This window comes from Hypanus sabinus, chromosome 11, assembly GCF_030144855.1.
Source record: "Hypanus sabinus isolate sHypSab1 chromosome 11, sHypSab1.hap1, whole genome shotgun sequence".
Lineage (NCBI taxonomy): Eukaryota > Metazoa > Chordata > Chondrichthyes > Myliobatiformes > Dasyatidae > Hypanus > Hypanus sabinus.
The window spans coordinates 78755980-78770476 of record NC_082716.1 but is presented as its reverse complement, the minus strand read 5'-3'; the positions used below and the strand labels follow the sequence as shown (position 1 = coordinate 78770476).

Here is a 14497-nt window from a genome sequence, read left to right as displayed (position 1 = left end):
GGAATTAAAAATGTATTAAAAACTCACTCGTGGCTGAACCCAGTAGATTTTTCGATGATTTTTCTTCTTGAGTACCATAATCCAATGGATAATCTGTTTAATAGCAATGACATACAAACATTTTCACAACAGCTACATGCAAACATTAGATAGCAAGGTGTGCATCAATTGCTAGCTGAAGAAAGCAACTATCAAAATTGTTGATCATTACCACACTGTAGAAATAACACATGTACAAAGCCATTCAGGTCCTTTCAAGAAAGATGCATATAATAAGATTGCTTTTTACAAGCTCAGACTCTACACAATCTCTGGAAAACAGTGCAATCACTCTACCAAAAACCAAGCACAAACAGAAAAATAAAAGTAAGCTGCATTTTTAAACATCAAAATTAAGTTAAAGCGACTTTAATAACATTTAACAAAGGTCATTTTTAGATTTTGCTTATCATTAGGTAACGCACGTTGAAAAACATTAACAGCTTCTTACAACATCCCAACTGTGCAACCATTAGTTCCTCAAAATAATGGGCACGAAGAATTTTGGAGCCACAGTATGTAATCAATTCCCTCCCTATAGTTGAAGATTATAAATAAGAGTAACAACTTCAAAAGCTAGATCCAACCACACAACATATTTATGCAGGTTTTACTCAATGTTCATAATCCTCTTCTGACTTCTGAGAGGCAAGCCCCCTTCCAAATGATGACTCGGGGGGAAATCGCCAGTATCAAAAAGAAGGGAAAAAAGATTCAAACTTATAACTAAAAACTCAACCATTTACTGCATTTGTATTTGAAAAGACAAGAGATGTGCAGTTTCAAGAAAAAATTTGTGGACTCTTTGCAATTACCTGGTTTTCTGCATTAATTACTCATAAAATGTGGTCTGATTTTCACCTAAGTCACAATAATAGACAAACACAAACTGCCTAAACTAATAACACATGAACAATTGTATTTTTCATGTCTTTATTGAACAGAATCAGAATCAGGTTTATTATCACTGGCAAGTGACATGAAATTTGTTAACTTGGAAGCAGTTCAATGCAATACATAATCTAGCAGAGAAAAAATAACAAATAAAAATAATAAGTACATCAATTACATATATTGAATAGATTAAAAACATGCAAAAACAGAAATATTGTATATTAAAAAAGTGAGGTACTGTCCAAAGATTCAACGTCCATTTAGGAATCGGATGGCAGAGGGGAAGAAGCTGTTCCTGAATCGCTAAGTGTGCGCCTTCAAGCTTCTGCACCTCCTACCTGATGGTAACAGTGAGAAAAGGGCATGTGCTGGGTGCTGGAGGTCCTTAATAATGGACGCTGCCATTTTGAGACACCGTTCCCTAAAGATTTCCTGGGTACTTTGTCGGCTAGTGTCCAAGATGAAGGACTAGATTTACAACCTTCTGCAGCTTCTTTTGGTCCTGTGCAGTAGCCCCTCTATACCAGACAGTGACTTAGCTAGTCAGAATGCTCTCCACGGCACAACAAAAGTAGTTTTTGAGTGTATTTGTTGACGTACCGAATCTCTTCAAACTCCGAAGTACAGCCGCTGTCTTGCCTTCTTTATAACTACTTCAATATGTTGGGACCAGGTTAGATCCTCAGAGATCTTGACACCCAGGAACTTGAAGCTGCTCACTCTCTCCATTTCTGATCCCTCTATGAGGATTGGTACGTGTTCCTTCATCTTACCCTTCCTGAAGTGCACAATCAGTTGTCTTACTGACATTGAGTGCCAGGTTGGTACTGTGGCATCAGTCCACTAGTTGGAGTATCTCACTCCTGTACACCCTCTCATCACCACCTGAGATTCTACCAACACTGGTTGCTTCATCAGCAAATTTATAAGTGGTATTTGAGCTATGCCTAGCTACACAGTACACATGGAGTAGAGCAGTGGGCTAAGTACACACCCAAGGTGCAGCAGTGTTGATTGTCAGAGAGGAGAATACATTATCACCAATTCACACAGATTGTGGTCTTCCAGTTAGAAAGTTGAGGATCCAATTGCAGAGGGAGGTACAGGGGCCCAGGTTCTGCAACTTGTCAATCAGGATTGTGGGAATGATGGTATTAAATGCTGAGCTATAGTCAATGAACAGCATCTGGACACGGGTGTTTGTGTTGTCCAAGTGCTCTAAAGACGTGTGGAGAGTCACTGAAATTGCGTCTGCCGTTGACCCATTGTGGCGATAAGCAAATTGCAATGGGTCCAGGTCCTTATTGAGGCAGGAGTTCAGTCTAATCACGACTAATCTCTCAAATCATTTCATCACTGTTGATGTGAGTGCTAACAGGTGATAGTCATTAAGGCAGCCCATATATATTTGAAGAAAGTGGGACATTCCGCCTACAGCAGTGAGAGGTTGAAGAAGTTCTTGAATATGCCCGCTGTTTGGCTGGCACAGGCTTACAGAGCTACATCAATGACTGCATTGGCGCTGCCTCCTGCACGCATGCTGAGCTTGTTGACTTCATTAACTTTGCCTCCAACTTTCACCCTGCCCTCAAATTTACCTGGTCCATTTCTGACACCTCCCTCCCCTTTCTTGATCTTTCTGTCTCCATCTCTGGAGACGGCTTATCTATTGATATCTAGTATAAGCCTACAGACTCTCACAGCTACCTGGACTATTCCTCTTCCCACCCTGTCTCTTGCAAAAATGCTACCCCCTTTCTCACAATTCCTCTGTCTCCGCCGCATCTGCTCTCAGGATGAGGCTTTTCATTCCAGGATGAAGGAGAGGTCTTCCTTTTTTTTTTAAACAAAGGGGCTTTCCTTCTTGCACCATTAGCTCTGCTCTCAAATGCATCTCTCCCATTTCCCGCACATCTGCCCTCACCCCCATCCCAGTCGGGATAGGGATCCCCTTGTCCTCACCTACCACCCCACCAGCCTCCAGGTCCAACATATAATTCTCCGTAACTTCCGCCACCTCTAACGGGATCCCACTACCAAGCACATCTTTACCTCCCCCACTCTTTCTGCTTTCCACAGGGATCACTCCCTATGCGACTCCCTTGTCCACTCATCCCCCCCATCCCTTCCCACCGATCTCCCTCCTGGCATTTATCCTTGTAAGCAGAACAAGTGCTACACCTGCCCTTACACTTCCTTCCTCACAACCATTCAGGGCCCCAGACAGTCCGTCCAGGTGAGGCAACACTTCACCTGTGAGTCAGCTGGTGTGGTATACTGCGTCCGGTGCTCCTGGTGTGGCCTTTTGTATATTGGTGAGACCCAAAGCAGACTGGGAGACCGTTTCGCTGAACACCTACGCTCAGTCCGCCAGAGAAAGCAGGATCTCCCAGTGGCCACACATTTTAATTCCATGTCCCATTCCCATTCTGATATGTCTATCCATGGCCTCCTCTACTGTCAAGATAAATCCAAACTCAGGTTGGAGGAACAACACCTTATATACCGGCTGGGTAGCCTCCAACCTGATGGCATGAACATTGACTTCTCTAATTTCCGTTAAAGCCCCTCCTTTCCTTCTTACCCCATCCCTGACATATTTAGTCGTTTGCCTGTTCTCCATCTCCCTCTGGTGCTTTCACCCCACTTCTTTCTCCTGAGGTCTCCCATCCCATGATCCTTTCCTTCTCCAGCTCTGTATCACTTTCACCAATCACCTTTCCAGCTCTTAGTTTCATCCCACCCCCTCTGGTCTTCTCCTATCATTTCATATTTCCCCCTCCCCCCACTACTTTCAAATCTCTTACTATCTTTCCTTTCAGTTAGTCCTGACGAAGGGTCTCGGCCCGAAACGTCGACAGCGCTTCTCCTTATAGATGCTGCCTGGCCTGCTGTGTTCCACCAGCATTTTGTGTGTGTTGTTTGAATTTCCAGCATCTGCAGATTTCCTCATGTTTGCATCTCAATTGGGTTCAGGTTTGGACTCTGACTTGGCCGCTCCAAAACACAAATTTAATTTTTAAACCATTCTGTTGTTGATTTACTCTTGGCTTTTGGATCATTTTGTTGCATCATCCAACTTCTATTAAGTTTCAGGTGACAAACCGCTATACTGACATTCTCCTGTAAAATGTCTTGACACAATTTTGAACTCCTTGTTCCCTCAATGATTGTAAGCTGTCCAGGCCCTCAGGCAGCAAGGCAGCCCCAAACCAGGATGGTCCTTCCACCACGCTTCACAGTTTGGAGGTAGTCTTGGTGTTGGTGTGCAGAGCCCCTTTCCCTCCAAATGTAGCAATGTGCATTTCTGTTAAAACATTCACACTTAATGGTGCATGGAACATTGAAGTTCAAGTCTCTTGAAATGTTCTTGTAGCTTTTTCCAGCTTCATGCATCTCTACAATTCTTCTAAGGTCCTCTGAAAGTTGTTTTGATCGAGGTATGGTGCACACAAACGGATCTTTCTTGAGAAGAACAGGCTCTGTCGGTGTCCTGACCACATGCCTTTTTTATTTAAATTTATAGGGCAGGGCACCTCTGCACCCATGCCTCCAATCTCATTTCATTGATTGGAGCACCTGACACCAAACAACATTTATAGAAAGCATTACTCCAAAGATTCACATACTCTTTTTGAACCTAGACTCTGAGAGTTTAAAGGGTATAGATGCAAAGTACAATTGTTTGCGTGTATTAGTTGAAGGCAGATTGTGTCAATCTATTATTGTGACTCAGATGAAGATCAAACCACATTTTATGAGTAATTATGCAGAAGACTAGGCAAGTGCTAAAGGTTCACAAATTTTCTTGCAACGGTATATTAATTGAATGAGCTATCAAGTATGCCTCAACACCAAGTTCATGACAAAATGGTGACAGAGATTTGTCTCCAGGCATATCTGATAAATTCTTTACTCATCTCAAAAAAAAAGTTGGTTTGGAGAATACATTCTTAAAATCAATGCCCAGACAACAGCCTGGTGTCTCTCATTACCCCACTGAAAATAGAGGTTTGCATAACCATAACTTTATAAGAGGTACAATCGTAAGGGAGAAAAACAAAACTCATGCTTCAGGAGTCAGTCAGTGGACTTTCTCCTCACAGGATGTTCAGTTTAAATCAAAGCCAATAGTTGAGTTTATATGATCTTGTGAATCAGTATTTTTGTCAAAACCCACCTGTGTTAACAAATTTCTTAATATTAATTACAAGAGGACCTCTGCTACAACATTTGAAAAGTAATATTAGTTTTGACACATCTGTGTGGCTACGACACAGAACAATTAAGGTCTGTATTGTCCCATGTCTATGATTCATCATGGATTAATTACTTAATCAGTAGAGTTCAGTGAATGTTAATTTAGGACATCCTATATGTCCAGGTTCTCTTTTGATCCAGGAGATCGAGATTTTGAAATTTGAGCAATGCTCCAAGATTTATTTCCTTAGAGGTACACGTAATGGATCTTGGTCACTTTGAACCAACCATTAAAAGTTGACAAAGTGAAGTAAAGTTTCAAACGCCACTGTGTATACAGCAAGCAGACAGCTACTAATTGCATCAATGAATTTTAAACTTCAATGTCATTACATTTAATATACTGCAATATGCAAGGCATATCACATCACAAAAGACTTTCCTGCCACTACACATGGCCTACAGCTGAAAGTTGGAACCAGTATTATTTATTCATAACTTTAAATTTTGGCACTGAAGCCCAACTCAAAAGCAAAAGACAGATTGACATTTCCAACAAGTAGGCACCTTATTACCACATTTTCTGCTTTTTCCAGTGAAAGAAAAATTGGCATATCTTGTTCAAAGAGCAGGCAAGATAAAATGAAAGGAAAAATGCAGGTGGAAAGAGGAACATTGCATAGGAACGGAAACCAGAGAGTCAGTCAAAAAACTCCCAGTTTTCAGCTTTTATCACATATTGGCTTGATTCTTTACATAAAAACAGAACAGATCTGCAACTTATCTTAAATAACATGGAAGAAATAGATTAAGAGACTGTTTCAAGTATGAGCATGATCCAACAGGTTTTTGTTTAACACATACACAATGCTGAAGGAACATAACAGGTCAGGAGGGAAATGTACAGGTGACATTTTGGGCCAAGACCTCTAATGCCCTGATGAAAAGTCTTGGCCCAAAATGTTGACAGTTCATTCCTCTTCATGTAGCTACTACCTGGCCTGCTTAGTTCCTCCAGCATTTTTAGTGCTACACAGATTCTGTGTTTCTGTTGTAAATGTTTAATGTATTCAGTCTGTGTGATCATTACACATTGCTCAAATTCCAAATACGCCTTTCAATAAACACTACAGAAACAGCATCCAAATTGTAAAGAAGACAACAAGCATGTTATTTTCCAGTTCATTAGCAAAGTTACAGACTTTGAGGGAAAGATTACATTATTAATAAACTATGGCATGTGCTGAAGAATCAGATGGAATAGAATGGAAACACCATAAACAAGCTTCTATCAGAAGTGGATATCAATTTAGAAATAAACAAGAGATTCTGTAGATGCTGGAAATATAGAGCAACACAAAAATGCTGAAGGAACTCCGCAGATGAGATAGCATCTACGGAGGGGAATGAACTGTTGATGTTTTGGTCCAAGACTCTTCACCAGGACATTACAGGAAGAGTCGGGCTCAGACTCTTCATCAGGACTGGAAAGGAAGGGGGAGGAAGCCAGAATAAAAATGGTGGAGGGAGGGGAAAGAGTACAAGCTAGAAGGCGATGGGTGAAGCCAGATGAAAGGGAAGATAGGTGGGTGAGGGAGGGTAGAAGTAGTGAGAAGCAGGAAGGTAATATGTGGAAATGGTAAAGTGCTGAAGAAACAATCTGACAGGAGAGAAGACTGGACCATGGGAGAAGGGGAAGGAGGATGAGTGCCAGAATGTGATAGCAAGTACGGGGAAGTATTAAATTCTCTTTGCCATATTTTCACCAAATGACTCAAATCCTTAATATCCCACTGCAGAATGGGAAGGTCCTCATCACAACATTCTTCTCCAGCTAATTCCGTTATCATCTGCACACTTTGATATACCTTGTATTTTATTGCCTCCTGCAGATCAATAAGTAGTGAACAGCTGTGGACTAAGAGCAAAACGAAATGCCCGTGCTAAAGTGCTAAAACAGGAAACAAATAACAAAATGGGCAGTAATGGGTAAGTGCAGACAAGAGTAGAAATTGAACAAGAAACAAAAGATCAATTTGGGGAGACATAAATTGGAACAGCAGAATCTGAAATCAGTAAGGAAAAATATTATGGGTGGTGGAAATATGAAGTAGAAAATATTAATGATGGTCAATACTTATTGTATTCAACACTTAAGAAATGTTATTCCTCAAGCCTGCATTGAGTTGCATTTGCACTGTGTAGGAAACAGCATAAAGGTTGGAATGCTGTAGGATGGAGATTTAAAAAGACAAATAACAAATTAAAAAGAAACACGGAATTGAATACAAAGTAGAAGTGACTACACTGCAAATAAACTGCAGTTCAGTAAATTTGAAGCAGCACAAATAAATGTCCCTTCACCTGGAAATGCAGAAGCTAGAGGTGAAAAGCACAGAGCAAGGGAATGGGATGAGGACAAGGCTGGGATAGCCAAGACAAACACCTAAGTTAGAGCAAAAATACAGGATTATAATGAATCCAATCAAACTTATTAATAACAAATCTTTGGCTGAGGGGACAGAAAGAAAACAGATTTGAAGTACTGGTCAGAAAAATGGCATCATCAGATGGACAAAATAAAGCAGGAATACTGAGAAGCGTATTGAAGTAGTCATGGAAAGCAATGTGTGATGTGGCAGGAAGCATTACCAAGATACCAATACAAGTCGGTAAGCTTATGTTAAGACATTATCTCCATTTCAGACTAAAATTATCTAAAGCAGTATGCTGTAATTACAGACTAAGCTACTCGTACAATGCACAGAAACTGAGAACTACTTTACTTGATATCTTCAAGATTCAAAGCAATATTTACAAAAATAGCAATAAAACATCCATACCATAATCTTCATCAAGATATTCTACACGCTCTGTATTGTACTGAGAATCAGCAATTTCCTCATATTCCTCCACCATGCTGGTACCAAACACCCTAACACAAAAATGTTCAATGTTATTTTGAAAGCAGTGGAAAATTACATCAGTACATAGAGAGATCCACCTTCAGTCCAGGGCTTATTTATTTCATCTCCGTGATACTACCTCTAAAATGTTACACTGAAGTATTTTAGTCCAACTTTGATGAAGCCATTTTTAAATATAGCAATATTCAGTTCTTCTATTTCAACTTTTGATTTTTGGATTTGTAGTTTGAACCATTTTCACTTGCAAGTACCAGCTCCCAATCCTTCAAGATTTATCACAGCCTTTATATTTTGGTAATATTTCAATAATATGCCTTGCATTGCAAGTAGAAAGACTGCTCCAAAAATCAGCCCAGCTTTTGAGATTTACAATAGGTAACAGTTTTTAAAAATCTGCCAATTCAGTAAATTACAGGCTGGTTGAAAAGCAGCGTAATTTCTCTTCTAGAGTCTAGACCGTTGGGATAATTCTCAACTTAATGACACATCAGGCAGTGTTTGTTTGATTTCTTTTGATTGGCTAAACATTCCCTTTCTTCAGTGTTTTCATCTCCGCTGCTCTGTTCCCAGGATGGGTCATTCCTTTCCAGAACAGCGATGTCCTCCTCCTTCAAAGAACAGTGGTTCCCTTCCACCACAACTTCCGCCATCTTCAAAGGGATCTACCATCAAAAACATCATTCACTCCCTCCCACATTCTGCTTTCCACTGCGGTCGCTCCCTCTATGATACTCTCGCCCATTCATCCCTCCCCAATAATCTCCCTCCTAGCATACATCTGTGCAGGTTAGAGAAATGCTATACCTGCCCATTCTTCTGTATACCTCCTCTACCTCCATTCAGTGCCTCTGTCTTCCAGGTGAGGCAACACTTCACCTGCAAATCTGCTGGGGTAGTTTATTGTATCCAGTGCTCCTGATGCAGCCTCCTTTTTTTGGTAAGACCCAACGTAAGTTGGGGGAACTGCTTTGTCAGGATCCTCAGCTCTGTGATATTCTAGTAGCCAACCATTTTGATTTCTATCCCTACTCCCATTCTGACATCCCAGTCCACGGCTGCCTCCTCTATCATGATAAGGCCACTCCAGGGTGGAGGAACAAAACCTCATTCCATTTAGGTAGCCTCCAATCTGATGACATGAACATCGATTTCCCATCCTGGTAAGTTTTTTTTCCTCCCATTTCCTCTTCTATTCCCCATTCTGGCCTGCTAAGCTTATCTCACCTTCCCCTGGAGTCCTTTATTTACTACCTCTCATGGTCCACTCTCCTCTCCTATCAAATTATTTCTTCTCCAGCCCTTTACCTTTCCACCCCACATGGCTTCACCTATTACCTTCTTGCTAATTCTCCTTCCCTCTAGTGTCTGCCTTCTTTTCTTCCAATCCTGAAAAAGTTCTCGGCCTGAAACATTGATTCATTTCTACAGATGCTGCCTGACCTGCAAAGTTCCTCCAGTGTTTTGTGTGTTACTATGGATTTCCAGCTTCTGCAGCATCTCTCGTTTATATATTGTACTTGACTTTTAAAAGCAGGAAGGACAATACTAAAACACAAATACTACATACAGTGAATTACCCCAACTTCAATTCAGCAATTGCCAGTGACAGATACATTAAATAATAGTAATAATAACATTCTAGCACAAGGTTTTGGGGAAATCACAAGATGAAAAGCTGGTTTTTGTATTTACTTTACTGATTACTTTACTGAAAAGGGAACACTGACTGCTGCAATCTGTAAATCTCACTACAAATTTACCTTATAAGGCTAAGGGGACAAAAGTGCTCTGATCCAAAGTGTGAAACTAACTCCACCTACAAAAGAACAAATACTGAATTAATATGAGGCAACATTCAACAGTTCAAGTTAGGAGAAAACTGGCGATAAATTCAGGAAAGTCATTAATCAGAAGTAAAACCACACAAGAATTTAAAAGAACAGAAATGCTCCGGTGAGTTGAGGAAGTGCTGGGTTGCTACCTTTCAAGTGCAATTTGTGAAAGATATTGTAAATACTGGAAATCTGCAGATTTATAATAACCAATTCTACAACTTTTAATGTAATAAATATGCAGAGGCTCTAAACTACATAGAAAAATATATTCTGAAGAATTTTAAAAAGCTACTTACACATGAATGAACACTCAATTCCGTGCATATTTACCCAAGTCAAGCAACAGTATTACTTGCATATAAATAGAGGGACGCTTAGAAATTAAAACTCCTCATACAATGAGTTAATGGCTTTCGCAACTGATGTCAATCATCCACTACAAATGCTAACAATGAAAGAAACACTGAAAATAAGTCCAAAATTAATTCAAAGCTACAAGACCTGAACAATACAAGGCACCTGTTGCTAAGTGATTAGAACTTCATCTGCATGAAAGAAACTTTCAACACATCAAGGCTTCAATGAAAACTGCATACAATGGAGATCAGCTCATTATTACAAACAAATATTTATTTTTAAGGCTTATCATGAGTCACTTCAAAAACAGAATTACAGGCAAAACCACACATTTTTCTATTAATGAGATCATTAATAAGCTAGCATAATACAACATATTTAGGTTAAGAATTTGTTTTGTAAAAGAAATCTGCTTCCTTACTAACAAGACAGGACAGTGTTGAGAATACGGCTGCAAACATCATTCTTGAACGTTACCAAAGTATAAATCAGATGTCTTAATAGTTTTTAGAGAGTCCTTTTGAAAATTTAGTAAGTGACTATATGAGTTTAAGTTTGATGAAAATCCAATAGGTATTGAAACAATGCTCTGGTCTGGAGACACTTATCAGCACTAGCTGTCATTTTCTCAAACTTATTTTCTGTTCAGACAGTTTTAAACAATCAAAAATCTAAATATCACTTTTGTAATAAAAGACTTAGAACTAGGAGTGACAACCCAATTTTATGCTGTACAGTCATTGTAAAGAGCAAAACAATCCACAGTATTGATTTTTCCCACAATAAGAAACAGAAGATTACTTATTTAGCCAATTGTGTAGCAAAAGAGGGGGAATAAATGGAATTTAAGGTATATTAGTGATTTCTTTTTAAAGACTAGACTTGAATTGCAAGATGTCACTTTTTACATTAACTGGAAAATTGGATTTTACTTGATTGAACAGGAAAATAAAATTTGATTAAACCGGCATATGAGTAATAATTGAAAGCAACAATAACACCAAAATTTGTCACCCATTTCCGCAAAAGAAGTATTTTGTGTTTGCTGCAACTCCAGTCATATAAATAAGATTTTCACCAAACTTCATGAAGGATCTCAAAATAGTTAATGAAAATTTGTGGACAAACATCCCAGTCACTAAATTTTCCCAATTGGAGAGGTTCTGCATTTAAAAGTATGATTTATTTGGTTAGTTTTGCCAATGCACATGATTTCATTAGTAAAGGCATGCAATGTGGTGCTTCATGCATGCTAGCAGTGCCTCCAGAAAGGAAACTTCCAATCCATGACTAACTTCTATTCATGCTAACCTTTATGTATTTGATGAACATCTGAAGCAAGAGAAAGGGAGAAAAAGATGTCAGTAAGAGAAGTAACTGTCAACATTGATCACTAGATTTTACAAAAATATCAGAGTACCATTAAATGGCAAATATTTTCCAAGTCTTTCTCCAAATATAGTCATCTGAAGAACTTGGGGAAACAACAAAATAAAATTGTCCAGGTGCTTCGAACTCTTCCAAATCAGCCATAAATCTAACAAGATTAAAGATTAACAAATACAACCTTACAGAATAATTCTAACATTTTATTAATTTCAGTTTTAATATTAATAAAGGCACTGCACATTGAATGACTTCAGCTGCACAAGGCAAAAAAGTTCACAATGATTCGGGTTATATTTCAGCTAAAAAGATAACAGCAGCACAGAACTGGAAGTTCACCACAAAAGCTCTCACGCCTTCAAGTGTGGACAGGAAAAAAGAAAACGGTGCTAATCTACAGATTACAGTCTTTAGTTCAGCAAAACAATGTCAATGCTGGCAAACCAGATGAATTTGAAAAAATGAATTTGTTCACAAATTCAATATAAGCCAACAATATAAAGAGGATACAAAGGTTTTTTCATATATAAACAGAGAGGAGAGAGTGGACATCAGAAAATCACTGCAGATGTAGTAATGGGGGACAAAGAAATGGCAGATGAGCTGAAGTATTTATCCTGCCCAGTTTAAGATGGTGCTACTGAAGACATGCAACAGCTTACTGGTGGTTTGAGAACAAAGGAATTCAATCAAGAACATTATTAACACTTTTTTTCTTAAGTAAAATGTGGTAAACTATCACCGCAAACAAAGAGGCGAGGTGAGAGCAAAGCAAATTTGAGAGATGTGTCCTGCTGATGTGCTGCAACATCGATGCACTTGGAGTTGGAACCCTGCTGGTTGGAGTGGATGATTCAGAGGGGAGAAGATGGGACGGAGAAGTTCCAGTGCCTGTCTAACTAACCCAGACGTGAGAGCAGATCGTTCTGTGCCAAGCCAATTTGAAGAGGTCAAGAACAGCTTCTTCAGCAAATGATGAATTGTGGCTTTGGGCCTACTCTGAGCTGCTCCGGGGATTTGGATCCAAGGACACAATTTGGTTTGGAATGCTGTTGTTGCTACCCGCTCCCATTGTTTGCGAAATCCAGGTTCACAGCAAATTACTGGGCAACATGCTCTAGGCCTGGAGCAATTTGCAGCAGCAAGGCCCAGATCCTAATGCAAGATACAATAGCTGTCCAAACACCAGCCCAGATAGGCGAGATAGGCAGGGTATCGAGAGTCGGGCAAGGCTCAATCGCTCTGGACACCAAGCTGATTTGGAGAGGTCGACAACGGCTTCTGTGGCAGCGACATCTAGGCCCGGAACAATACGCCGTGGCAGGGCCTGGGTACTAGTGCGAGGTTCAAACAATTTTAACATTGGCACAAATGGTCTGTGGACTCCTCAAATTTGCATGATTTGTTTCATTTTGTTCCCTCTTTTTCTGCAGGGATTTTTTTTAAGAATTGGGTTCTTTCAGGTTCTTTGCTTTGCAACTGCCTATAAGCAAACAGCTCTCAAGGTTGTATAATTTATACATTCTTTGACAATAAATGCACTATGAATCTTTTGAATCACTGTGGAACACACCAGCAGTATGCCAGAAATACAAGAGTCAGAGCACAGAAGTGAATGTAACTGCTATTACTAAGGAGAAAGTGCTTGGGAAACCGAAATATATGAAAGTAGTTAAGTCAGCTGGACCAGATGGACTACACCCCAGGGTTTTGAAAACAGTAGCTGAAGAGATTGTGGAGGCATTAGCAATGCTCTTTCAGAATCACTAGATTCTGGAATGGTTCAGGAGGACAAGAAAATTCCAAATGTCACTCCACTTTTCAAGAAGTGGAGGTAGTAAAGGAAACAAAACTACGGGCCAGTTAGAGCCTAACTTCAGTTGGTGAGAAGATGTTGGAGTTCATTAGGGATGATCTTCCGGGTACTTGGAGGCGCATGATAAAGTAGGCCGAAGTCAGATGGTTTCCTTCAGGAAAATCTTCCCTGACAAATCTGCTAGAATTCACTGAGGAAATAACAGGCATGATGGACAGTCGTGGATGTTGTTTACTGGAATTCTCAGTTGAGGCCGGTTCATTGGCTATATTTAAGAGGAAGTTAGATATGGCCCTTGTGGCTAAAGGGATCGGGGGGTATGGAGAGAAAGCAGGTACAGGGTTCTGAGTTGGATGATCAGTCATGATCATACTGAATGGTGCTGCAGGCTCGAAGGGCTGAATGGTCTACTCCTGCACCTATTTTCTATGTTTCTATGTTTCTCAGAAGGTCTTTGGTAAGGTGCAGCACATGAGGCTGCTAAACAAGATAGAAACACAAGGTATTACAGGAAAGATACTGGCATGGACAGCACTGACTGACTGGCAGGAGGCAAAGAGTGGAAATAAAAGGGATCTTTTCCAGTGGCTGCCGATGACTACTGGTGTTCCTCACGGTGTTGGGCCCACTACTTTTCACTTCATATGTTAATAATCTGGATGACAGAATTAATGGCTTAGTGGCAATGTTTGTAGATGATACAAGATAGATGGAGGGGCAGGAAATGTTGAGGAAGCAAGCAGTCTGCAGAAGGACTCATTAGGAGAATAGTCAAAGTGGCAAAATGAATATAGTGGAGGGATGTGTATGGTCATGCACTTTGGTAGAAGGAATAAAGGCAACAATTATTTTCTAAAGGGAACAAATTCAAAACTCAGATGCAAAGGGACTTGAGAGTCCTCATGCAGGATTTCCTAAATGTTAACTCCCATGTTGAGCAGATTAGCCTTCATTTTGAGAGGACTACAATATAAAAGGATGCATTGCTGAGGCTTTACAACGCATTGATCAGACTATACTTGGGCGTATTAAGCAGTTTTGAC

At 39.9% G+C, this 14497-nt stretch overlaps 1 protein-coding gene across 2 annotated transcripts in view; it reads right to left on the bottom strand.

The window, feature by feature from the left end:
* Positions 1-14497, bottom strand: part of suco (SUN domain containing ossification factor) — a 141928-nt gene that overhangs the window by 42462 nt on the left and 84969 nt on the right. Inside the window, exons 12-15 of one of the 2 annotated variants that reach the window (XM_059984819.1) lie at positions 11564-11584; positions 9821-9876; positions 7977-8068; positions 28-93 (exon numbers count right to left, since the gene is read on the bottom strand). In XM_059984819.1, coding sequence (XP_059840802.1) covers positions 28-93; positions 7977-8068; positions 9821-9876; positions 11564-11584 — 235 coding nt within the window. The remainder of the gene's footprint in view (positions 1-27; positions 94-7976; positions 8069-9820; positions 9877-11563; positions 11585-14497) is intronic. The other variant, XM_059984820.1, reaches the window with a different exon arrangement.